The sequence below is a fragment of the Mesocricetus auratus genome, unplaced genomic scaffold, assembly GCF_017639785.1.
Source record: "Mesocricetus auratus isolate SY011 unplaced genomic scaffold, BCM_Maur_2.0 Super-Scaffold_100011, whole genome shotgun sequence".
NCBI classification, from domain to species: Eukaryota; Metazoa; Chordata; class Mammalia; order Rodentia; family Cricetidae; genus Mesocricetus; species Mesocricetus auratus.
The window spans coordinates 14,853,756-14,878,256 of record NW_024429195.1 but is presented as its reverse complement, the minus strand read 5'-3'; the positions used below and the strand labels follow the sequence as shown (position 1 = coordinate 14,878,256).

Genomic DNA, 24,501 nt, shown 5'->3' with positions numbered 1-24,501 from the left:
GAAAAGAAATATTTTTCTCCCTTTTTTACTTATCTTTTTCTTTTATTTATCTTTTTCTTCTATCTCACCTCTTGGTGTAGGTCCCATGCCAATCCACCCTTCTACCCATACTTGGCATCTTATGCCATCTACATAGGGTATGCTAGGGTTAAACAGTCAGCTACCAAGCATCCCTCCCTACTAAGCAAGATGGTGAGATAGGATAAGGAACATAGATAGAGCTAAACCAAAAGCAAAATATTCCCAGAAGCACAATAGTGTTTTGGATGGTACGGCGGTCCAGTGTCTATAATAACAGTGCTGGGAGGCTGAAGCAGCTACACTGTAAGTTCAAGACCATCCTGGGTTACATGCTGAGACCCTATCCCAGAGAAAAAGAAAAACAAAAGGCAGAAAACTCTAGAACCTTGGCCATCTGATCCATGTGGATCTATGAACACGGCATCACTGTGAAGGTCACTGTGTCATGCAGTACCAATGGTCCACCAGCCTCTCTCCTGTCCTATGCTCACGGTTACCTTCCTCTTCTCCTATGCCCACCTTCCCCTGGAATATCAAGTGAGTGATAGTCAGATCTTTCAAGGATTTTTCTTGGAATGTTTCCAGACTCTAACCTAAGATTTCTATTTGATGGTAAAAGTCTAAGGTTTTCTTCTTTTTCCAAAAGCTTTCAAAATTGTGTGTGTGTATGCATGCACACACACGCATGTATGCACACACATGCTAGTGGTTATAAGCATCTGTGTGGGAATGTTCAGCTGTGTGCAGGTGCCCATGAAAGCCAGAAGAGGGCGTAGGAACCCTTGGAGCTGGAGGTGTATGTGACTGTGGTCCACCAGACATGAGTGCTGGGAACTGAACTTGGATCCTCTGAAACAGGAGCAAGCGCTTTTAACCACTGACTCATTTTTCCATCCCTAGGGCTTCATCTCTCTCACTAGATTGCGACACCTCCTTATCTCCAATAACATAAGCCATCAGCATGACTATTGACCTCCCTGCATTCACTCATCTAAAAGTAGAACTAGAATATCATAGAACTCAAAGGAAGTTAGACATGAGCATGTCCCATTTTTCCAACCATAACACCTAAAGAACGTCATTGAACCAGAGTCCTGAACATTGCGTGTTGAACATTGCCATGCCACTGGACTTGCCGTGGAGTTCGTAGTTTCCAAGCACTAATTCCCATCTCTGCAGAGGCTTTCCTGTCTGCCAGTCTCACTGGCTGCTAAATGAGGTCCCAAAGCCTCCTAATGGAAGGTTGTGCTCACTGCAGCCCAAGTCCCACACTGTGTCCTAAGCAGAGTGAACTAAGCTTTATTCTCTGGAACACATCATTCTTCTGCCTGCCCCGTCGCTGCCTCACACACCTCCATTTCTCTGTTCTGCTTTTCACTTCCTCTTCTTCAGCAAAGTTGCATCCGTATTTAGCTCTGATGCCCTTTAAGGACAAGCATCACTTCTGCCTTTCGGCCCCCAAAGATTAACAGTGTGTTAGAAAGACTCTGAGCTCGGGAGCTAGAAAAATGTGGATTATCATCCTAATTTTTTTACCATCCTAATCTTCTCACTGGCCAACAGGACCATAGAATGTATCCCATCGCTCCTTTGAGCGTCATCTTTCTTCTCTGCACTGGACACGTATTAAGTTATGAAAAAGTCATCTGAGCTACTAAGCCCTGTGACCCACCTATGAGCCAGATTAAAATGCTGTTTATATATTTAATAAAGAACTGTTTTTTAAGCAGGTGTGGTAGCACACACCTATTATCTCTAAACTGGGAAGGCTAAGGCAGAAGTATTGCCCTGAATTCAAAGCCAACCTGGGCTACCAAGGGAATGTAAGGCTAGCCTACACGATATAATGAGAATTGTCTCAAAAAAGATTTTTTATCTTTAAATAATATAAAAACTCATAAGACTTTGGCTTGCATTCTCATGCATTGCACTAGCTTCTTTACTGGAAAGAGTAAGAATAAAATGTTTAAAATACGTGGTGTAAGTCACTCAGAACAAGACCTTGTTTCACAGATTTCTTAAAACTATTTCTTGATAAGACAGTCAATCTAAAAATAAGTAACTCCAGTCAAAATACAAGCAGTCCACCCGTTTTATCTGCATCATCAATCAAATGTGTGACAATGGCCATTCAGATGTAAGCACACTAACATTTATCACAAAAAGGAAAAAAATGTCTTCCAAGAAATTCCTTTTGACTCAGATGGGAGAGACTGGTGTCTTCCCCTCAGCCTTCTAACTACTAGTAAGTAGATGATTTGCTGGTGGTGCAGACAACATTCCAAGCTGATTAGTGGGGTCATATGAGCAGAAAAGGCATCCCCCCCCGTTCATGAAACAATTATGTTAATCCTTTAATTTTTTTCAGAGCTTATGCTTATAAAATATTCTAATCCTCCAAGAATATAGGTTTGGGTTGCAGCTGGTGCTTGCATATTACTTGCTGAGCTCACTAACATTTTCAAATCTCACATATTTATCCCCACAACCCTGAGAAGAGCAAAATAGAGGATTATTACTTCCATATGAAAGCGGCAAACAAAGGCTCACCAAGCAATGTACATAGAGCCGATGAAGGCCACATAGGGCTTGAATTTTGATTTTCTGAGCCAACAGTGTTTGCAATAACTCTATAAGCAAATACAGTTCCTAACAGTGAAGGAATTCCTCTTCCTCGCTGGGAAGTCTTAACTTCCTTTGTTTTCTTAGGATTAGGTCTTAATTGTGCCTGTACAAACACAAGGATTGTTTCTTTTCCTGAGTAGAATGATAAATGGAGTCAGTGTTTGAATGACTGGAAAAAAAATGAATGAAATAGTTCTGAGGCATGATGTGTGTGGACATAATGACTTCCGTGTGTCATGACCTAGCAACATGATGACATATCTTGCATCTATCCATAAAGAATCACATGAAAGCTTTTTCTATTCTGGTGAGACTCTTAAGCAGAAGTGGGTCAGTGGGATTGCCTAAGCAGCAACAGACCATAGACTGGAGGTTACAGTTCCAAAGAGTTTTTCACCGCCTACAAGCCAGACTGTAAAACTCCCTTCTCGACCACATTTTGGCACAGTTGCTTGAATTTCAAATGCAGACAGAGCAAAGAGTGAGGGTAGATTACCTGCATAAATGAAAATATGGATGAGGGGGGTTGTGAACATATGACCTCAAAATAGGAAGATGAGCTAATGGCTAACTCTGTACTTCTAAATATGGAAGGAATATCCATGTAGATGAGTAAATGGGAACCAGAGTAGATGCTTGAATGTTACGATAGCATGAGTGTATGTGGAACCCCAAGTGTGAGATATTTGTTCCTCATTTGGGTAATAACTACTGTGATCAAGACATCAACAACCACCCTGCTTATACCATCCACACAATAATTTACCTAAACTAGAATTGGTTGTAAATGACAAAGTTGCTACTCAACATGCACAAGTAAAACAAAAAGGCACAGATGTGGTGGCCCAGGCCTTTCTTCCCAGCACTCTGGAAACAGGGACAGATGGATCTCTGTGATTTCATGGCCATCCTGGTGTACATAATGAGTTCCACACTACCAGAGCTACATAGTGGGACCCCCGACTCTAAGAATAATAAGTATTATTAAGGTAGACTGATTTAAAAACACAATAGTCAATTGCTCATTCTGTCACTTACGGGTCGCTGCTGTTTATGATAGAATAGATTGATGCTTAGGTTTCTAAGCTAAGTCAGAAACTCCCCACCTTCCTCTACGATTCCAAGACTCTGCATTCTATCACTGTATCCACTCTACCAGTCGTGGTCTCTTATTTCTTTCCCTAAAAGAAACATAAACTGGGTAAAGATAAATTAACCACTGTTATTGATCCCAAAACATGATTTCTTTCTATTCTAGATGTCAAATATAAACTTCAGTGAGATTGAAAATAGAACTCTAAATGACTGAAATGAAAGGAAGTAAGAACATTCAAAAGCATTCCCCTTCAAAACGCTGCCTTTTGATGTGGTTAGAATAAAAAAAAAGTGCTGTGCCTTCCACAAAGCACTTGAAGGATTAATATCTGTCTTCTTTGATTACCCCACGAGAAAACATTATAATATAATCCTATAATTTCTGCATCACTTATTAGATACTTCAACCTTATATGAACAATGGGTCTTGGAGCCAAAAGTCATTTTTGTGCATATGTGAAGCTGAAAAATGCAAGAATTTTGATCCCAAGGTACATCAACCCTGTGTCCCATTTGGGAGAAAGTTGAGTAACAGCTAGGAAGGGCAACCTGATGACCTTGACAAAGGTACAACCATCTCTTTTTGCCATGTGGCCACATGCTGGCCTCTGCCTACCTCACTGGCACCAACGACATCATTATATTTCTATTGTGAAACACACTGAAACCAGCCACCAAACTTTTTGCTTATTCCCAGAAAATCACAACATGGAAACATTTTAATTTAGGTTTTAGTTATTTCAAAACTGAAGAGCAGCAGTCTCCCGATTTAAGATAAATCTAATGATGCATGCTGATATTAATACAGAACAAAGTTTCATTTTGCCAAAGGGAAGACCTTTGTGGACTTGGATGTAAATTCAGTTTTGCTATTTGTATTACTTTTCAAGTTCATTGCAATTTAAATTTTCCATGTATTTCTTACTTACAAGAACTGTAATATTGGGATAATTGCCATTCATTTAAAAGTGATAAACAAAGATTCAAAATGCCTCATCATGGGGTGGAGTCCTTAAACTCCTCTATTGAGAAAATTCATTTTTTAAGAGATTCACTTGGCAAATATGTTTTTAAGTTAAATTGGTTTAATAATATAGGTTATTTCTACAAATTTATTTAAAATGAGTTAATTTTCCATGAAAAAACAGTTTATGTAACCAAAGAACATCAAACATGAGTATATGTAATAAAAATTTGAACATATTCTAGGATTATAAAATTAGAATAATTTGTAGTAAACAATTTCACAAACATTACCATAATACACATACACACACACAAAAAAACATGCTGTTATTTTATAATGAGTTGAAATCTTCTAATTGAACACATAAAGAAGATTTAGCTCATGTAAGGCTGAATCTAAAAGTGCCAAAATGAAAGATAAAACTAATTCCAAGCCCAGCTTCAGTCTTTTCTCATGCAGCTTCACTATAAAACATTAAGGCAAGTTTTTTTTTTGCTTGCATATTTTGTTTTGCTATCTTTAATCAGATTAATGGTTTTGTATAACCTTGTACTTACAGGCAATATATAAAAGTTTAATAAGAAATAAAACAGTCGGTGAGAAATTAAATGCCTATCTCAAAAATTTAAGAGTGTAACATCTGAATCAAATATAAACATCCAGATTGTTTGGGGGACCACTGTGGGCCAGTCAAAGGGATTGGACCACCTCAGTGATCTCAGAGAACTTTCCCCAAAGCAAGCTCCTCTTCTGAGTTATCGGTGATACAAGGAATGATGACTTTGAGATGCCAGTTAATATAAATTGGGAGCAGGAGAGATATTAATTAAACGTGACACTCTGATTATTTAAATCTTCTATTTAAGTTGATCATTCAGAGCACGGTGATGGCTTGTTCTTCAGAAATGATGGATGGCATCAAGCTTTAGTGACTCCCTCTGTGTCTGTGGTTTCCCACATTTCAGAACAGAAGGACAAATGATGTGAGAAGAACATGAGAACAAGTCTAATAGACAGACTGACTAATCTTAGACTCCCAAGGTCAAACAAAAGCAATCCGTTTCTTAGCTTTCATCAACACAAGACATGACTTATCAATCGATGAACAGTATTTCAAACATTATACATCTAAATGATATGTTCTTTGTACTATGTAACTTTTTGAACAATGATGGATTGTGTGAGATATTCCCTACAAAAGTAATGTCATGAGGCAAAACTCATTATATTTCCCAAAACACATTCTTAAAAAACTCTGAATATGTCATCTGTCATTATTATTCCACATGCCATCTGAGGAGATTATATTTCCAAACTAGATTCCTTGGAATTCTGTGCCCTTCATAGTCCAAATATTACACACTTATAATGTCCCTGGAAATAGTACTATTTCTAATACATGTCTTTGTGGAGTTGGTTGATGACTCATAGATAATTATTAAAGACAATATAAAAAAACTTATTTCTTGTGTTGTTATAAAATTTAGTGGAGTTTAATAGATGGTTCAGTTGGTAAAGTGCCTGCCACACAATCCTGAGGAGCTGAGTTCAGAAACCCAGCATCTATATAAAATTCAGGTGTTGTGGTGCCTGTAATTCCATCACTGACAAGGAAGAGTATCCTTGAAGCTCAATAGCCAGACAGTCTAGTCAATTGGTGAGCTCTGGGTTCAGTGAGAGACCCTGTCTCAGGGTTGAGATGGATTAGGGACGGTTGAGAGGGATTAGCGAAGACATTCAACAAAGATCTCTGGTCTCCGTATGCACACATACACACGTGCACATACACCAGCACTAATATTTATAGAGAGGGAAGTATTGTTAAAGAAAAAAGGTCATGAGAAAATTTCTTAACTATAACATAATGTAAACACAAGCATAGACATTATTGTCAGGCTGTTCTCTCCCTTGTTATAGCACCTAAGAACTATTTTATGAGGCATGCCTATGATGGCTAAGAAATGAGTTCATAGTGCCATGTTAGGTAATCTAGGAGATGTCTCAAAATGAGATTACATGAGAAGAGTAGTTGGTTGACATGAAATTTCACTCTTTATTCCACCTCCGTAAAATTGCACAGCTATTTTCACTGGCTTAAATTAATTACCACCTTCTTTCCATTAGTTTGGGGAAGATCTGATTGCTCACATGGAAGAGGTAGTAAAAGGGTTATACCCTTGACTGATGATTCATTGCACCAGCTGCCAGCAAGGTTGCATGTCTCGGCACACCTGGATGCATGCACCAGTGAATGATTAGGAAACACATTTATCTTGCCGCATCACAAAGGAGACACAACTGTAATTACTCTCCCTTGTAATGAAAGGCATTCTGGAACCCGTGTCCACCTACAAAATAATAGAAAGTATGCTTTTGGACCAGATCCATATAATTGCGCCATCTGTTCTTGATACTTAGCTCTAAATAGTTCCCAAATCATTCTTGTGTTCTCAAAATAAAATGCAGTTTGAAAAGACCTGTGCTAACTGTTAAAATGGTCACAAGTTGTCAATTTAAAACCTAACATTAATGAAAATGATCAAAACTCAGAATTTCTTTGGTTGATAAATACAGAATATGACATTAACCTTCACTGTGTACTTAGGAAAGTCTGGGGATTTATCATGTTTTAATTTAGAGAAGATGAATATATTGGTTAAGTTTTCCAGGGCTCTCTAAATGAGATTACTTAAGTAATTATCCCATGTGAAAGAAGAAAAAGGAATCAAAACTTTTGTTCTTCAACTTGTCTCATAAAGACCTCAAAATTCTGGAGACTCTTAACCTATACTGAGAAATCTCATGTATTAAGACCTTAAAGTAAGATGCTGTATTAGAGTACTAGAGAGATTTCATAGCAGTTAATAGCATGTTGGGTTACATCTAATTGAGTTGTTGGCCGAAGAGGTCTTATGGGAATCCCCAAGCAAACCAGGCTGTTGCCAATGTATAGGTTGCTCTCCACACTGACGGCAAGGCTCATTGCTGAAAATAATACCTGAACAATTCATTGAACATGAAGAGGTTAAGCCAGTGCCTACACAGAGGCTTCATCCCTACATTACAGTATCCTTAAAGCGGGAAGTACTCCGCACACTGTCAAAGGAGAAACAAAAACACTAACCTACTCACAAACCCCTTCATCTACAGCGGTGTATTGACTGCAAGATACATGAGGGCAATGGTCACACAAAGCTTGTGGAAGCAACCAACTAACAACTAATTTAACCTAAGAAACCCATACCCAACTAATTGGGTGACCAAGAACCTGAGGCTAGATAGCCCAGGGATCTAGGGTAAAATCAAATAAAAGAAAAGAAATCTACTGATAAAATGACTTCTGTTGATACTCCGCTATACTCATACATCAAGGCCTTGCTCAGCCATCATCAGCGAAGCTTCCTCCTGCAACATATGGGAACATATATAGAGACCCACAGCCGGACACTACATATAAAGTGAGAGACCTCGGAACACTCAGCCCTAGACGGGATGTCTTCATCAAATTCTGCCATTCAGAGCTCAAGGAACCCAATGGAAGAGGAGGTAGAAAGAGTGTAAGAGCCAGAGGACACCAAGAAAACAAGGCCCTCTAAATCAACACGATAAAAGCTCCTATGATCTCTCAGAGACTGAAGCAGCATGCACAGGGCCTGCTCCAGTCTACACAAAGTCCTTTACGTATATATTGTGGCTTCCAGTTTATCATTTTGATGAGACTCCTAAGTGTGTGAATGAGTGGGTCTCTGACTCTTGTGCCTTCTAATTTCCTGCTATTGGTTTGTCTTGTCCAATTTTGATGTGATAATTTTTTATCTTATTTATTTTATTTTGTTATATCTAAAAATGAATGAATGAATGAAAAACAAGTCACTAGAGTACTGCTTTATAATTCCTTTTAAAGATCTATTTTTATTATGTGCATGTGTCTATGTCTGCTCATGTACACCACTTGTGTATAGGTGCTGAAAGGAACTAAAGGTGTTTGGAGTTACACACGGTTGTGAGCTGTCTGGTGTGGGTGCTGGGAAGTTCACTTGTCACCTCTGGAAGAGCAGCATGTGACCTTAACTGCTGAGCCATCTCTCCAGAACCAAGTGAGTTTTTTGTTTGTTTGTTTGTTTGTTTCCTTGGTTTTTCGAGACAGGGTTTCTCTGTGGCTTTGGAGCCTGTCCTGGAACTCACTCTGTAGACCAGGCTGGTCTCGAATCCACAGAGATCCGCCTGCCTCTGCCTCCTGAGTGCTGGGATTAAAGGTGTGTGCCACCAATGCCCGGCCCAAGTGAGTTTTTAATTATTATAAAAGTTGTATTTTGGTTTTTTACATTATAAAGTAGCCTTACTCCCCATTAATATAAAACCTCAGTGAATTCTTTGCACAAAAATAAGATTAATTATGAAACAAATATTCAGCTCCAGCCCTGAAAATTGCAGGAGTTGTATTCAATATGATATAACGATTTTTCATACTCCTTTCAAAAATGACGGAAAAGATACTTGCTTGGGAAGCTGAAACCTATTAAACACTCTTAAATGAGTAACGGTTTACCTTGCTCTAAAACAAGGATACAACAATAATGGTAGCAGCAAGCAATTATGTGGAGATTAAAATATAAACATCACTAACCTAAATACATGTGCTAACTCCTTAGCATACCAGTAAGACATATACTATTATTATTTCACTTTTCAGATTTATTTTGATCTTTGAAGACTATGTGTGTCTTTGCATCTCTGTGTGGTGGTATATGTACATGGATGCAGGTGTCTACAAAGGCTAAATGGACAGGACCCCTTGGAGTTAGAGTCAGAGACAGTTGTGAGCAAGTGATGTGGGTGCTGGGGATTGAACTCCAGTCCTCTGCAGCACACACTATTAACTGCTGAGCCATCTTTCTAGCCCCTATTTTCTTTTCTTGTTTCTTTTTAGTTAAGAAAAATCTCTTTCTGGGTGACAGAGGCACACGCCTTTAACCACAGTACTATGGAGGCAGAGGTAGGAGGATCTCTGTGAGTTGGAGGCCCACTTGGTCTACAGAGTTCCAGGTCAGGCACAAAAACTACACAGAGAAACCCTGTCTCAGAAAAAAAGAAATTCTTTTCAGTGGAAAAAATTCACCTAATCAACACATCACAGTCACCTTTCCCTAGTGTTTGTAAACACTGAAGCATGGGCTTAATCCGTGTGTGAAACTAAACGAAATACGGTTAAGGGACAGACTTCTTCAGCCAAGAGTCATTCCAGGGCCATGTGTCAGAAGCATGCAACAGCAGTATGAAGCACTTAAAGACAGACACACATACATATACACACAATAGCAACACTTATCTAGCAAACACGTCTGTCTAAACTATTAACTCAACTTAGAACATGGGTTGCATCGATAGCACTGATACTGTGATCCAGAACATGTCCATAAACCATAACTTGCTGTTTTTCATAATAATTTTTACATTACATTTAGCAGTCAGTGTCTTTAAAATGTTTTAGCTTTAAATTCGATACTAAGTCTTAGTTACTTGTTTCACATAATCAGAATTCAGTCAATGCTTAACATAAAATATAGTATAAAATGTCCTTTTTCTGGGTCACCACACCCACACTAAGGAGTCAACAAAACTAAAATGACAGGTCCACCTATTTATTTCTATAATCCAAGAAATTTAAGAATTGCTTCTTTGTAAACATTTCCTTTGCCTTTAATTTTAGTGACAAAAATGAAAATATTCTTATGAATTGACCATATTTCTTAATAAATTGGTCTTCTTCATGTTGAAATTACACATTGATTTGCATTGCAGTTTCATCAGATACTATGAGGCACCACATTAACTCCCATTGCTGGCTCTTATGTTCTAAACTCTGATATCTCTGATATTTGGCCAAATGCAACCAGCTAACCATCTCTAAAGACACCCGGGGACATAATTTGATAGTTCATCTTACTTATCTTACTTTGAACAGTCAGCCCTTAGGCACACTCTCTGATTCCAACTGGTTTCACAATGGTGTACTTTCTCACCTCTGTACTTCTGCCTCTCTCTCTCTCTCTCTCTCTCTCTCTCTCTCTCTCTCTCTCTCTCTCTCTCTCTCTCTCTCTCTCTCTCTCTCTCCCTCCCTCCCTCCCTCCCTCCCTCTCTCTCTCTCCCCTTCTCTCTGGGGACTTACTTAGTTGAGACTCTTAATGAGTGACACATCCTAGGATAAAGTTAAGAACATCTCGTTTTCTCTCTGCTAGCTAACACTCTGCTGTGGTGTCAGTCGCACTATTAAGCTTTTGCTTCCACACTTCCATTCATGGGGAACACAATAAAATACTTGCAGATAAGCCTCAACCATCCTCAAAGGGTGCTTAGCACCTCAGATAGCCTATGCTGAATAAAAGCAAAATGAGTTAAATATCATTATATTTTATATTTCTTAAATTTCCCTTGTTTAACTGACAGATAATTCATTTTTTCTATGCAAAGTCAAATTTTTATTCATAAATCATGAAAATAATTAAATTTGCAGCCTATTTTGACACATTGTTTAATTAACATCAAATCTTCTATCAAAATTTTAATGAAGAAAATGTTTAAAAAAATCACTGAGCTCCCAAATTTAGAGGTTCCTATAACATCTTCATTTACTTCATCAGCTTTCCATTCATTATATTATTCTCTCTAATTACATAGTTTTTAAAGGTACATGTAGAAATAATTAACTTTTTTAGTTCAAACCACTTATAAAGAGTCCATGTTATGTTATATGTATATGTTTAGTAAAATAGATTATATAAAACACAGCATTATTCTTTCCTATGTTCAGAATATATGGCAATTTAGTATTCAACATTGCACATGATTATATATAATATATAATATATATTTGTGGGGAGTCATTTATTGTAAAATTTTAGATGGGTTTATCTAACAGAACAATGATAGCAACAACAGTGAAATTAATCGACCCACACTGGGTTTCCTCTTCAAGCTTATTATTCAGTTAGAAAAATCAAATTTTATTTTAACAAAAATATAACAGGAAATAAGGTTACTTACCTTTCAGGATTTTCTACTTCTTCGGTAATAAAATTGAGGTAAAACCTGTATTATAAATAAAAAAATAACTTTTAGTAAGTTTTACCACCACATGTTAAACATTTTAAAATCAAACTAAGAGAGCCGGGCAGTGGTGGCGCATGCCTTTAATTCCAGCACTCGGGAGGCAGAGGCAGGATGATCTCTATGAGTTCGAGACCAGCCTGGGCTACAGAGCAAGTTCCAGGACAGCCTCCAAAGCCACAGAGAAACCCTGTCCCGAAAAACCCAAATAAATAAATACTAAACATCATAAAAATTAAAGTGTATGCAGGGAGATATAAACAGGAAACCAATAAGAACTTCAACAGCACATTTTCTACTAATTCGCAGTGTGGGTATTAAAATGTGTGAGACATGACGGTGATGGGTGTGGAAAGCACATGATCTGCATGCCAAGCTCACAGTTTACGTGATGGCTCAGAAGAACATGGTACGGCACCAGCAAAGGGCACAGGAGCTAGGAGAATACAGCCAGCCCCGAACTACGGTGGAGGAAGCATTCCCATAGGAAGGTCCCCCCAACCCGAACCTTCAAGAATGCACAGCATTGCCCGTGCTGAGGTGTTATGAGGCCACCTAAGGTTGGCCCAAAGCACAGAAGTGTGGCACAATGGTTATACCCAGGGAAGGGAGGAATGCTATAGTATTCTGCCATATCAGTATGAAAGAAAGCATGGGAGGAGAAATTAAGTTGAAGGTGGCCTCTGTTTCCTGTAACTCTAAATTTGGAGTTAGAAACAAGAGAATCCAAATTATATGAGAGCAACCTTGTGGGGAACTGCTATCGGCTTCCTACACAGAACACACTGTATGAGCAGGGACCAAAACTTGTAGAAATGATACCTTATTATATGTCTCAAATTTCCAAGAAGAGAAAGTTTCAAATGTTTTACCACAAAAAATAAAAACTATACTTTGTTATAGAAATGCTAATTACTTTGAGTTAATTATTTCATGTTGCATTCATAAATCATAACCTCATTTTTTGTACCTCAGAAATGTATACTATTTGCCAATTTATACTTTCAAACAAAAATAAAAGGATTAAACCTTCCATTCACACTTCTTCCTTTAGAGTCACTGCCAGTTTTACCCTATATAACCCGATTCACAAGCCTACAGTAGGAAGGAGGTCTCAGGTATGTTCAGGTAGTTGATTGTAGGCACATTGTTACTTACTACACTGTCCATTGAGAACAAAAAAAATCAGGGAATTTTGAACATTTTCTGGACCCATAATACTTTTCTGGAAATTATATGTAAAAAGAAGCATTTTAGGCACAAAGTATTTCATTTCAATGCCAAATGGGATCTCAAATTCTTACCCTAATGTCGGGACTTGAGAAATTCTGATTGCTTTCTTCATAGTGAGATTCTACCAAGTCCATAGAGACATGGCTAATGCCTTCCATGCTGGACTTCATTTTCCGACTAGAAGGGACTGGTAGGGGTCTTTTAAGCCCTATGAAGTGCTTCCTAAATGTCCTCAAAGAAAGGTTGAAGGAAATTAAGAAACCTCATGAGAACAACTGAACATAGCAACAAGAACTAGCTGTATCTTCATTCTGTAAGCTCAGGGAACTCTCCCAGAATGAAAGTTGCACCTTCTGCTGTTATCTTATCATTCCTTGGATGCTAAAATAGCTTCTTACATGGCACATGGAATCATAGGTCTGAAAGTCAAGTTCTCTTCTCTCTAAATACAAATATCTAGAATATTATCCCATTGCCTGCCACATGCTTCAGGCATCCCACAGCCTACAAGAAAGGAGAGGAAACTGGTCTGACTGAATTCACTAGTCAGTTGATGTTCAAGAACAAGATGGCAACAGCTCTAATAACTAAGTTATAAATCAATATTAGAAATGCATTGACTGAAGAAATGGTAGCAATAAGGGTACTATAAAAAGTGTACACACACATGCAAAACTGATGATATGTCTTAACAACTAGAAAGTTAAATTTCTAAAAACAGCAGTTGTTGTTGCCTTAGAAAGGTGCACATATAGCAGAATGCATATAATGTTGTTATTATAGGAAAAGCAACAGTCAGTGTGACCCTTGCTATGTGCACACATCATCTTTCGCCATATAATGCAAGACTGGCTAGAAGAATTATAAGTGTGGACTATAAATGAGCTACTATTTCTGCATTGAATGTACCAGAGATAGGGCTGTGGAATGTGCTATTTGAGACAGATTTGACAAGTTCGTTAAAAGCCTGAGGCAATAGGAAGTATGGGGAACAAATACAAATAAATAAGCAAATATATAAATAACACCCAAAACTGAATAAATCACATGAATTAAGGAATAGTGCCAGGTTTTGCATGTCAGAGATAGCCAGTTGCTTTTTAATAGTTAATGAACTGTCTTTCCCAATAACCTTAAGGCACAGAGAGGACTATTTGTGAAAAAGAATATGACTTCAAATATTTTTCCTTAGAGAATAGACAAAAAGGAAGTGCTTGGGTACAGTTTGAGGGGAAGAAGAGGACAGCAGATCATTTCAGTACCAAAGTCCATTCACTGTGGGAAATTAACCAGGACACTTGTATGGTCTCAGTATGGAATGAAGGCCACAGTGGTCCCTTTCCCCTGGTTTACTTCTCAATGCCCCTGGAGAATACTCACAGGGTATATTGTCCCAGATTTTCTATGACTATGCATAAGATGCTATGGTTGGCCCTGCATTGTAGCACCCAGCCTTGTACATGACTTTTAAGGGAAGCAGATTCTTGAGGTGAAATTTGACACAAAGACATACAATACTCTTCGCTGGTGCTTCAGGGAGACTAAATCCATTGAGGATCCGATTAAAGAGGGCGACAAAAGACACTGAAAACCAATTTTCTATCACACGGTGAAAAAAAAAGAGAGAAAAAAATCTCACCACACTGTGCTTAGCTTTGGACCCAGACACAGGATTGAAATTGGTTAACTTCCCCAAGGCCACAGGAGGACTGGCAGATATATTTCTCTGAATACGGACATTGGCAATAATATGAAAGTTGTTCTGACCCGACTCCGTGACCTGACTGAGTTAATGATTTCTTTTCCCCTAATCATGTTTCAGTGAAGGAGTTTTCATCATTCTGGATAGGTTCTGTGCTCCTCAGAGCCAAAACTTTACTCCATTCAGGATCCCCAAGGGTTGCTGGTATCTTCTTCCTATTCAGTCTAACAGCGGGAGGTGACTGCTCTTAGAGCAGGGTATCCAGGACAACAGAAGCTCTAGCATGCTTCCTGTCCAAACAGGTAGCTGCCTGGCTTGCAATTCCTGACCATAACTGCTTTGTTTCTGTCTCATTACAATATCTCCACACTGGGTTTGCTGCTTCCTTTCCTTTCCCCACTTAAACAAATATTGTTCTGTAGCAATGCAGGGAGTGGTGGCCATTTACAGTCCCCAATTACAAGTGAGCAAGCCAGTTTTGCAATCATACGGCAAAAGATGGAGAATTCAGATAGAAAAGATTGTTCTTCCAATGTTCCTATCTTTGAGACCAATTTCAGGCTCCACCTTGATCCATTTACATGGAAATAGCTGCATCTATGGAGTGCCAAGACCACAGACTCTTTCTTCTAAGACTGAGGGCCGTAGATTAATAACCAGATCATTCCTCCTCTTTACAAAGCAGCATTAAGCCAGCATAACAACCCATGAAGCTAAATAGTTCCCTATCATCCTCCAGCTAAGCCACTTGGATCAGCTAACATCTCATTTACAATCCTAGACTTACTTTCCAATAGGGTGACTGAAGCCTCAAAAACACACAAAAAATTGAAATTGATGGTTCTTGGCTCTTCAAGCTAGGGTGAAGGCACAAGGATTATGGGGGGGTAATAATCAAGTTTTCTGTAAATCTCCATTTTAGGTGAAAACAGTGGTGCTTTGGACTCAGCATCAGTAAAAGGCAATATTAATAAGATAAGTCAAGATGAAGAGAGTCTTTTTCCACGGAAAAAATCCACCACTCCTCAAAACCCTCAGAAGTGGAGAAAATTGGCCGTACATGAAGCAGGTGACCTGAATATTCAGTGCCGCGTGGTGGTGGGGCGAGGGTAGAAACGTTTTAATATTCTGTGGGAACAGATGCATGGTGCTCCCAGGCAAAAGAAACTCCATTCAACAGAATTAATCAAATCTGCCTTGTGAAGATCACCACATTCCACATTCTTGACAGAGTACAACAGGCTCCCAGCACCCAGCTGGAGCTGAAAGCTCTTGTTCCCTCCCCTACTTTGCTCTGGGGCTCCCAGGGACCCTCGCTGTGGCTTGGCTGCTGCCCCAGGGCATGGAGCCCTGATTCAGGCTCAAAGGACAGAGGAGTTGATTCCGCTCCTAACACTGTGATCGCACTCAGTTCTTTTCTCTGCTGAGCACCGCGTTGTGCTTTGAACAAAAGTGAAAAGACTTCAAAACCACTGAGACTCAAAACTAAAGCGTGCACACAATGGCTGCAAAAAAATCTTCTTTGGGTATACACATATTTTACACTGATCTTCTTATGCTATACCTAACAGCCTTCAAACACATTTTGCTTCAAAGCTATGCTAAACCCGTGTAGCTAGGCTCTGCTGATTCTCTTCTAATGCCATATTTTCACAATCTGTAGGATTAATAGGGTCCATATTCTATTGCTTTCTGGAATGCTTTTGTATATTCCCTGGAAGATAAAATCCAAAAACATAAACAAAAAAGAAGGAAGAAAGAAGAGAAAATTATATTCATGTTAAATTCATATTCACCTAATTGCTGAGATACCGAAGTTTCTTGATAGTATTTTTAGGGGTATTGTCAGAGCTTTCACTGTTGGTTTTATAAATATGGAGAAAGAACTACTACCATTGTTTACTCCAAAACAATGAAAACTAATCGTCTAGTGTTTCGGTAATACTGTTGCACCTAGTGGGCTGTCTTGAAATAGTCATTTCAACTAACGCTTATAAGGTCAACACAATCTAGTTACAGGAAGTTCCTCTCCAATATTTGATTCCTGTGACTCATGCTCCTCAACAAAACACTGCTGTGCCAGGGCGGGGCGAATCACAGGCAGACAAGCATGAAAGAAATAAACGCATCCGTGGCATCGTGGTGCCAGTCACACTTGCTGCCTGTGTGTGTTTTCAGCTACTGGAAGCATTTAGATGAAGTGTGTAAAGGCCCTTGAATATGCTGCATACTATTTGACCAGTTATCATTGTGATGTCCCCTTTCCTGTTTATCATAGGAACCATTTTGATCTCCTGAGACCATCTCATTTCTGCACCTGAATTGTTTCTCCCTCATAACCGGATAGACAAAAAAGTCATTAACCACTATCTACAAATATCCATGGTACTCTAGCACAAAGGCCTTTTGACAGGGAGGGTACTAATCCAAGTACCCAATGGCACTATTTCATCCTAACTGATGAGTAATTGGAAGTAATGTATACTGATTGTTGAAACCAAACATCTGTTTGCTTGTTTATTGTTATGCCACTGGGCTAAATCTAATAGCAACTCTGACTGCTCAGGGGCTCATAAAATGACACTGTAAGTTAAAGGCTTGCCGCACTGCAGGAAACTGGAAGGACCTCTGAGGAAGGATCAGTCTCTAGTACCCTCCCACCTTTCCTTCATGCTTCTCGTTCTCCCAGGGCAAGCTGCAGAAGCCTTCCCTAAGTGTTCCCAGAAACTAGAACCTATCTCCCACAAAGCCAACTGTAAAACCTAGAAATATGTTTCACACTTCCTCCTGCCTTTCTGTGGAAAGTAGCTGCACAATTCTCTGCTCCATTTTGTCTCATAATACACTGTAAGAGTCTTGGTTGAGACAGGTTCTATCCTATCCCAGGAGGAAGAAATGTTACACAAAGAAGCCAAGAAGAATCGAAACCAACACACGTCACTTAGTTTCCCTTCAGTCTAATACCATTGCATCATATCCATGGCCATGAAAATGATTTTTCCTGGCTCTATAGGTCTTTCTGAGAATTCCATGTTCCTTGAAACTTTGACTAAATAATCACCGTGCACTTGACGTAATGAAAATCTAGTTGGGAAAGAAATATTTGATGTGTTTCTTCATCCATCACTAGGGTCCAAGCTGACACTCCTACGATAGAAGATAGATTAACAAGAGAAAAGGCAAATGAAGCAACTTAATAAAGTATCTGGAGATATCCACTTACCAACCAGCATATGCATACATCCCATAATAAAAAGCCAGGGGCAACCCCATTAGATTTGCATCTCTTCCTGAAAATGCATCTTCAAAGTGCTGTGTTTGCCCTGCAATTAGGATGCAAGGATTTTTAGAGCTTTGCAAATAATTTGTTACTATTTTTATTCCACCCCTATACATAGTTGGGAGGTGAGTTGCCCTGTTCGCGGCCAACTCTATTGATACTGCACCCAAGCTAGAGCAGGAGTCTCAAATGCACACCTGTCACCTAGACCACTTTAAAGTTCTTTTGTAGATGACCAGCAGGATGAAAGTGGCACTTAAAATAGGTAACGCCATTTCCGTTGCTTGAGTGTCCTCTATTTTAACGAGGACAGTAGACTAAAGCTTCTTGCATTAATTGAAGTTTTCAGTTTGTCAAAATTCTTAGAAGATAAAGTATGACGTGGTAGGGATGAAAAGAAATCTCAGAGTCTGCATTGAGTGAGGAAGCCTGCATTATCTCCCCACATCACATCTCCTGCTGTTTGTTCCTGTAGTACATCCGACACCTGCCTCCTAAAGCAGGGAAGGCTGCAGTCAAAATCAACCATGGAAACCCAAAAGTCTTGTTCATATAAAGGTTCCCATGCCCACTCACATAAGAGTGTCTATGGTCAATGTCACCTAGCAGCATAGTGTAATTGTGATAAGCCATTCAATCCAAAGGGATTTCTTTATAGAGATAACTTATTGACACTGTCTTGGTTTGCGTCACCATTTTCTTTTAAAACTATGAATAAGAAATTATACCAAACCTCAAATCAAGTTTTACCACCTTGGCATCTACATGTAGCCTGAACACTTCTGTCCATCACATTTTTCCCCTCTATTTTGTGAACAGTGGGTATCTCTTGCTTTGAATCTTTTGAATAGTTTAAGAGATTACAAAACCAAATTTGTGTTAGTAAGCACAGATTCAAAATTAGCCAAAAAATATCTGTGTCATCCACCACCCCCAAAGAAAAACAGCAAATGAGATTACTCAAACAGAAAAGGATCATATTTTAAAATTGACTTTTCATACAATAAAAAGGGGCCATGAAGGCAGAAGGAAGAGGATGTATATACAACACTGTCTTGTAAGTCAAGTATCAGCCATTGCCCACATCATGAGACCAAGTATTCACAGCGATAGAATATGAGGATGGAAGCCAAGATGTACATGGCTGTGTTACACCAAGAGCAATATTTTTCCCAAAGCAATCAACTTCTAAATATAGTTTTATGGAAACTTGACAGGGTGAATCAAAAATGCCCATTTTCCTGAAACATTTCTATGCCTTAATAGAAGGAAAATGTACACACTGAGATTAAGAAAACAAACATCTGTTGGGACTTGAGAGGATGCTCTGCACCAGAGTTCAGCTCCCAGCCTCCATAGCAACCAGCTGTTGCTCCAGCTTCAGGGTATCTGATGCCCTCTTCTAGCCTTTGCAGGCACCTGGGCTTATGTGCGCATGGTCATTTGTAGGCACACAAACGTGCACACACACACACTTAAAAATAAAATATTGTTGGGTGCTCTTCTATGATCTGTGACCTCCTTAGCCTAAGGAGAGAATATTCTTTAGAGTGCAGCAGTTAGTAACTAAGAAGAGAAATGATCTAAACTGTAAAGACTGGGCCACAGTTCTTCAAATGAGTCACTTTGAGGGTGTTGTAGAGAGGCACATTGTTTCTGAGCTTCAGGAACATTTTGAATGCATAACACAGGCCTTAGGAAGATGAAAGTAACATTCAAAGGGAAGTTCCAAGCCTCATAAGTAAATGCACAATATCCAGCTACAATTACGATCTGATTAGAGTAGAAATAAACACACCACACTTATCGGTGAAGCCTTTTTCTTCCTGAGGTCTCAGACAGATGTGGAAAAAACAAATGGTTGTATTACAAATTTAAAATCTCAATTGCATAAAATTTCATAGTAATAAAGAAAATATGACTGGTCTCCAAAGTACTTAAAAAATGCTTCAAATGCAGTAATATCCTCAAGGAATTTCTCTGTTGTGTGAGAAGCAAGAATTAAGGGTGAGCTTATGTTCAGGATACCATAAGCAATAATTAAAATATCACTGTACTGTAACTGACAGGAAAGATTCGGGAGTTTCATCATGGCCTCCGTTCTCAAGTAATTTGCAATGCAATGTCAGCTGCTAACCATGCTCCATTTTACACATACACATAAACGAAGGGTCAGAACCAACTACAGACTGTAACGAGCTGTCATGTCTGGCATTGCACTGAAATGAAAAGCCAGAAAGCAGCCATGGATAGAAGGACTAGGGATTCACCCTTCCGTTCCTCTACAGAAGGCTAGAAAGTCATCTCAGGAGATGAAAACTCTGAAAGTGTGAACAATTTTGCCTCCTTTCATAGTGGAATACGAGCAGGCCAGCCCTGTGAATGCCATGGTGAACTGGGACATCTTCTCACACACCGGCTCTACTGTTCAAGTGGCACACTGTGTTTATTCTGAGGCTGAGGTTTTGGGACTTGGTGAAAGCATTTTACTGGCAGGACTCTAAGATCACCCACTAGCGATTAATTGGACAAAAACAGTTCCCTCTCCCAGCTACAGTGACCAAGTTCTCGGTGTTTGGTGCCTCTACCAGTGGCAATGGTTTTGCTGAACTTCGTCATTGCCTTGTGTATTGTTGGAATTCTCCTCCTGCGGGGTCATTACATTTCTCTATAAATTCCTCTTCTTGGAACGGAGAATGTCAATGTAAACAATACATACTTAACATGCCCACACGATACATCACCTCTTTTCAATTGATTTGCTCTAATCATTCTCGTTATTTCCTGTTGCAGATTGAGTAAACCCTTGTGCTCTCTTTCTCTTCCAGCCATTTCCACCAAATCTAAGCCAATGCACATTACCAGGCCAACCCTAACTCTGTGATAGCATCCCTCTCATTCTTATCTCATTAAATAGGAAGCTCCATGACTGATAAACCCAGAAGCTGCCCCATTTCTACAGAAATGCAAATTTTACAGAGAAAATAGTGTAACAATAAGAGCTAAGCTTTTGCAACTCTTTTATTGTCACATAAGGATCCTGTTTTTAGGAAAGTTACTCTTAAACCTCACTGCTCTTCTGTGGATACTAGTCTCAGAGTAAGGAAATGCAAATGAGAAAATAGAATTAGTCATCTTCCATTATATTTTAGAAATACGTTTATCTTTCAAATCTGTCGCTATTATTGAAAAGTTCTGCAGTGCAAACAAAGGATATATTGATATGTACTTAAAGCTATATAGCAAATTCATATGTGTGTGTGTGTGTGTGTGTGTGTGTGTTTGCTGGGGAGATGTTTTTTTCTTTTTAAACTTTGGGTTTTGACTCCAAGAAATTTTAATTTATACCAAAAGAATTCTCAGACACCTTATTTTTGTTGCTTGGTCTCCTCTTAATTCTCTTGCTGCCATTCAACTATAGATGCTAACTTACCCTCAGTGTAGCCTTTCAAATCAATTAGATGACAGTACAGAGTTTAAGTTCCACGAGCAAAGACTAATTAAGGATTCTGCTAGACAAGCGAAAGTCAGTGTTAGAAGCGACCAGAAGCAGATACGCAGTTTAAAGCGCATTTACTTTTCAGTCCATACCTTTAATTAGCTGTATAACTCCAGGGACTATAATTATCAGAATTGCTGTGAGCTTGCAGAAGGTTAGGAAAATCTGGATCCGGGCACTCCAGCTGACACTCATGCTATTCAGGACCATCACCACAGCTGTAAACAAACAGACAAAGTTACAAAAGGCAAACCCCCACGAGCACAATGATGTCTTAGGTCCTTGTCAGTCGAAATGTGATCTATAAACCTGCAGTGCTGGCATGAACTACCAGGACCTAAGCAGCACAGAATCTCAGGCTCTGCCCCAGATATAGTCTCTCCCACATTAACACTGCTCTTTGATATACATTCAAGCCTGAAAGGCTTACATAAGAGTTCTGCACAGTCAGAGAGCCTGTTTTATTCTTTGCACATTGGTAAGAATGAACATACATTGCTGTGCAATAACAATAAAGTAAAATATCTTCATCCTGAAGTCATCCAGTGGGTCATGATGGTGCTGGATTTGATCAGGAAAGGGTAAGGAGTACTGATTCTGAGGTCTTGGTCTTCTTCATCAAGACAAGTGCTACCCAGTACTCTTCTTGGTGAGGGTGAGTTTTAACTACCCTGCAAGTGTTGGCTTTCAATATATGTTTGGCTATTTGATCAAATAAAAATCTTAGAACCTTTCAACTCAGTATGCACAGTGGGTCTGAAGCCAGGAGACCTTCCTCTTCTTACTGATACTGTTGATAGTTTCCCAAGCAGCCACCCACATCAAGGGCAGAACAATGGCTGTTCATTCAGGCATTGCCAGTTATCATCTCTATTCCTGGCCAGGGAGATAACTAACATATTTTTGTTGTATGAATAGATGGATGGGTGAAGTGGGTTATAAAAAATATTAAGGAATGGTGTAAATGGTGATAATGTAGGCTTTCCTTTTCTTATCTGATGGAATTTCAACTTTATATTCTTGACAAAAACATAGGCACAGTGTAGTTAAAAGCAGGTAGCAGCTATTACAGACGTGTGGATTTCATCAATAAGCTTTCTTTTTGTAAAAATGTGTTCTTCCTTAGAAAAGATTTTAAAAATGTTTGAAAGTTTCATAAAAAAAGACACTAGCAAAATTCTTACCATTCAAATTGGAATCATGTCGTCAGGAGTTGTCACCATGCTTCCCTTGTATACTATAATCATTACCTCAGTTCCCTAATTAGGAATTGCTGATATATAATCAATATACAATAACTAATGGGAAAATTAAAACAATCTATACCCAATCAGAGCCTAATTAATGGACGTTCTTTTAATGGTTTTGGACAGCCATCTAAAATCAATATGCGATCAATAATGTATTACATGAAAAGGTGTTTATGGCATGCTACTGACCCACACAGTAGGTTGAACAGTCATTGATGTGTGCATGGGGAGATGATAACCTCAGAGACAGAGGAAAACAGGATGCCTGAAGAACTATTTATAAAAGAATAATAGCAAGTATCTATAGATGACAGAATGTCAAAATTTTTCAAATCCGAAATTTAGTCTACAGCAACATTTCACGAATTTTGTGGAAGACAGGATTTTAATGACAACACTCAGCGAGTGAACTATGTACATAAATGTGCATACACGTTCCCTCCATACAACCAAAACTAAAGAGGTAACAGGGTGAGGTGACAGAAACAGGAGCAAGAATTCACTAGTAAATAGTTCACATGGTAAAGGCAGAATGTCACCACACTTCACATTCTAAAATAATGCAGTTTAACTGGCAAAATATACCTCAGTAAAGGAAGACATTTTAATAAGTAAATAAAGCAGTAAGTTAAGTCTTACTGAGAAAAAGGCAACAATGAGGGATCAGAAGAGTCCACTCAAAATATGATGGGGTGGGCACGAAGTGTGTTCTCATAGAAATAACGGAAACGGTCAGAAAGGCCTGAGGTGGTGATGGGGCATCATAATTCAGCTATCTTTGAAGCTGGCTATATGAAGAAATAGACTGATCCTCTTTCAGCTCTCAAAGACATTGTTTCATCGGGAATGAATAAAAATAAAACAATTTATCTGTCTCCCATACATAGAGAAGTTTCATATCGGAAATAATAAGATGCAGTCCTGCTTCCCTCCATTTTATTGGATGAGTATCCATTTATGAAAATTCCTGTGTAATTAATGGCTCATCACATGATGATAATTTCTTTGATTAAAGAGGTCCAACTTTGACCTGAAAGTGGAAAAAACAAAACGAAACAAAACTTGGCCTCGGTTGTGTCATCAGCTACAAAGGAGTGCTGTGTTTGCCCTATCCCAGGTGGTCCAAAGTGGAAGAGTGGCCCTGGGAGAAAGAGGATGGGGAGAAAGACGGAAATAAAGAGACAGACACGCTGGGCAGGAAGAAATGAAGAAATAGTCTTGCTTGAAGAACACCCCACCACTGCATATTTGAGAAGAGAGGGTCCGCTGCCATCTGAATGCTCAATGTCCACTCGGACAGGTGAAACCATGAGGATCCGGAATATTAGTCCTTTTTCTAAACTTTTTCCAGACAAATGGAAGACACAAATCAATCAAACAAACATCAGGAATTGATCCTTTCACCTTGTGTCCTTCCCCTTGGCTGAGGAAGAAAGCTTAGTGAGACTGAATTCCCTCAAACTTTTCTCCAAAGGCAGCTGTATTTGAGCATCTAACATCCACTCACTGGGAGAAGCTGCACCATATTCCAGGCGTGCCTCAATGACCCTGGGGTACCATCTGGTGAGTAAGGAGGCTGCCTATGGGGCAGCCAGAAGAGGTTCTCAGGCTGCTAAAGCTGCTGCTTCATCCTGTGTCTATGCAGAGGGATTTAAGGCTGCAAAGTGTGCTTCTTACCCAACAGTATTGAATGGGGATTTGGGATTCAGTAAACACAGGCGT

The 24,501-nt window shown here is 39.1% G+C and overlaps 1 protein-coding gene across 2 annotated transcripts in view; it reads right to left on the bottom strand.

Moving 5' to 3' along the window:
* The window catches only part of Slc7a11 (solute carrier family 7 member 11), a 78,965-nt gene that overhangs the window by 39,378 nt on the left and 15,086 nt on the right, over nucleotides 1–24,501 (bottom strand). For both annotated transcript variants that reach the window (XM_040754450.1, XM_040754451.1), the window contains exons 4-6: nucleotides 21,622–21,747; nucleotides 17,974–18,073; nucleotides 11,753–11,797 (exon numbers count right to left, since the gene is read on the bottom strand). In XM_040754450.1, the coding sequence (XP_040610384.1) occupies nucleotides 11,753–11,797; nucleotides 17,974–18,073; nucleotides 21,622–21,747 (271 nt within the window). The remainder of the gene's footprint in view (nucleotides 1–11,752; nucleotides 11,798–17,973; nucleotides 18,074–21,621; nucleotides 21,748–24,501) is intronic.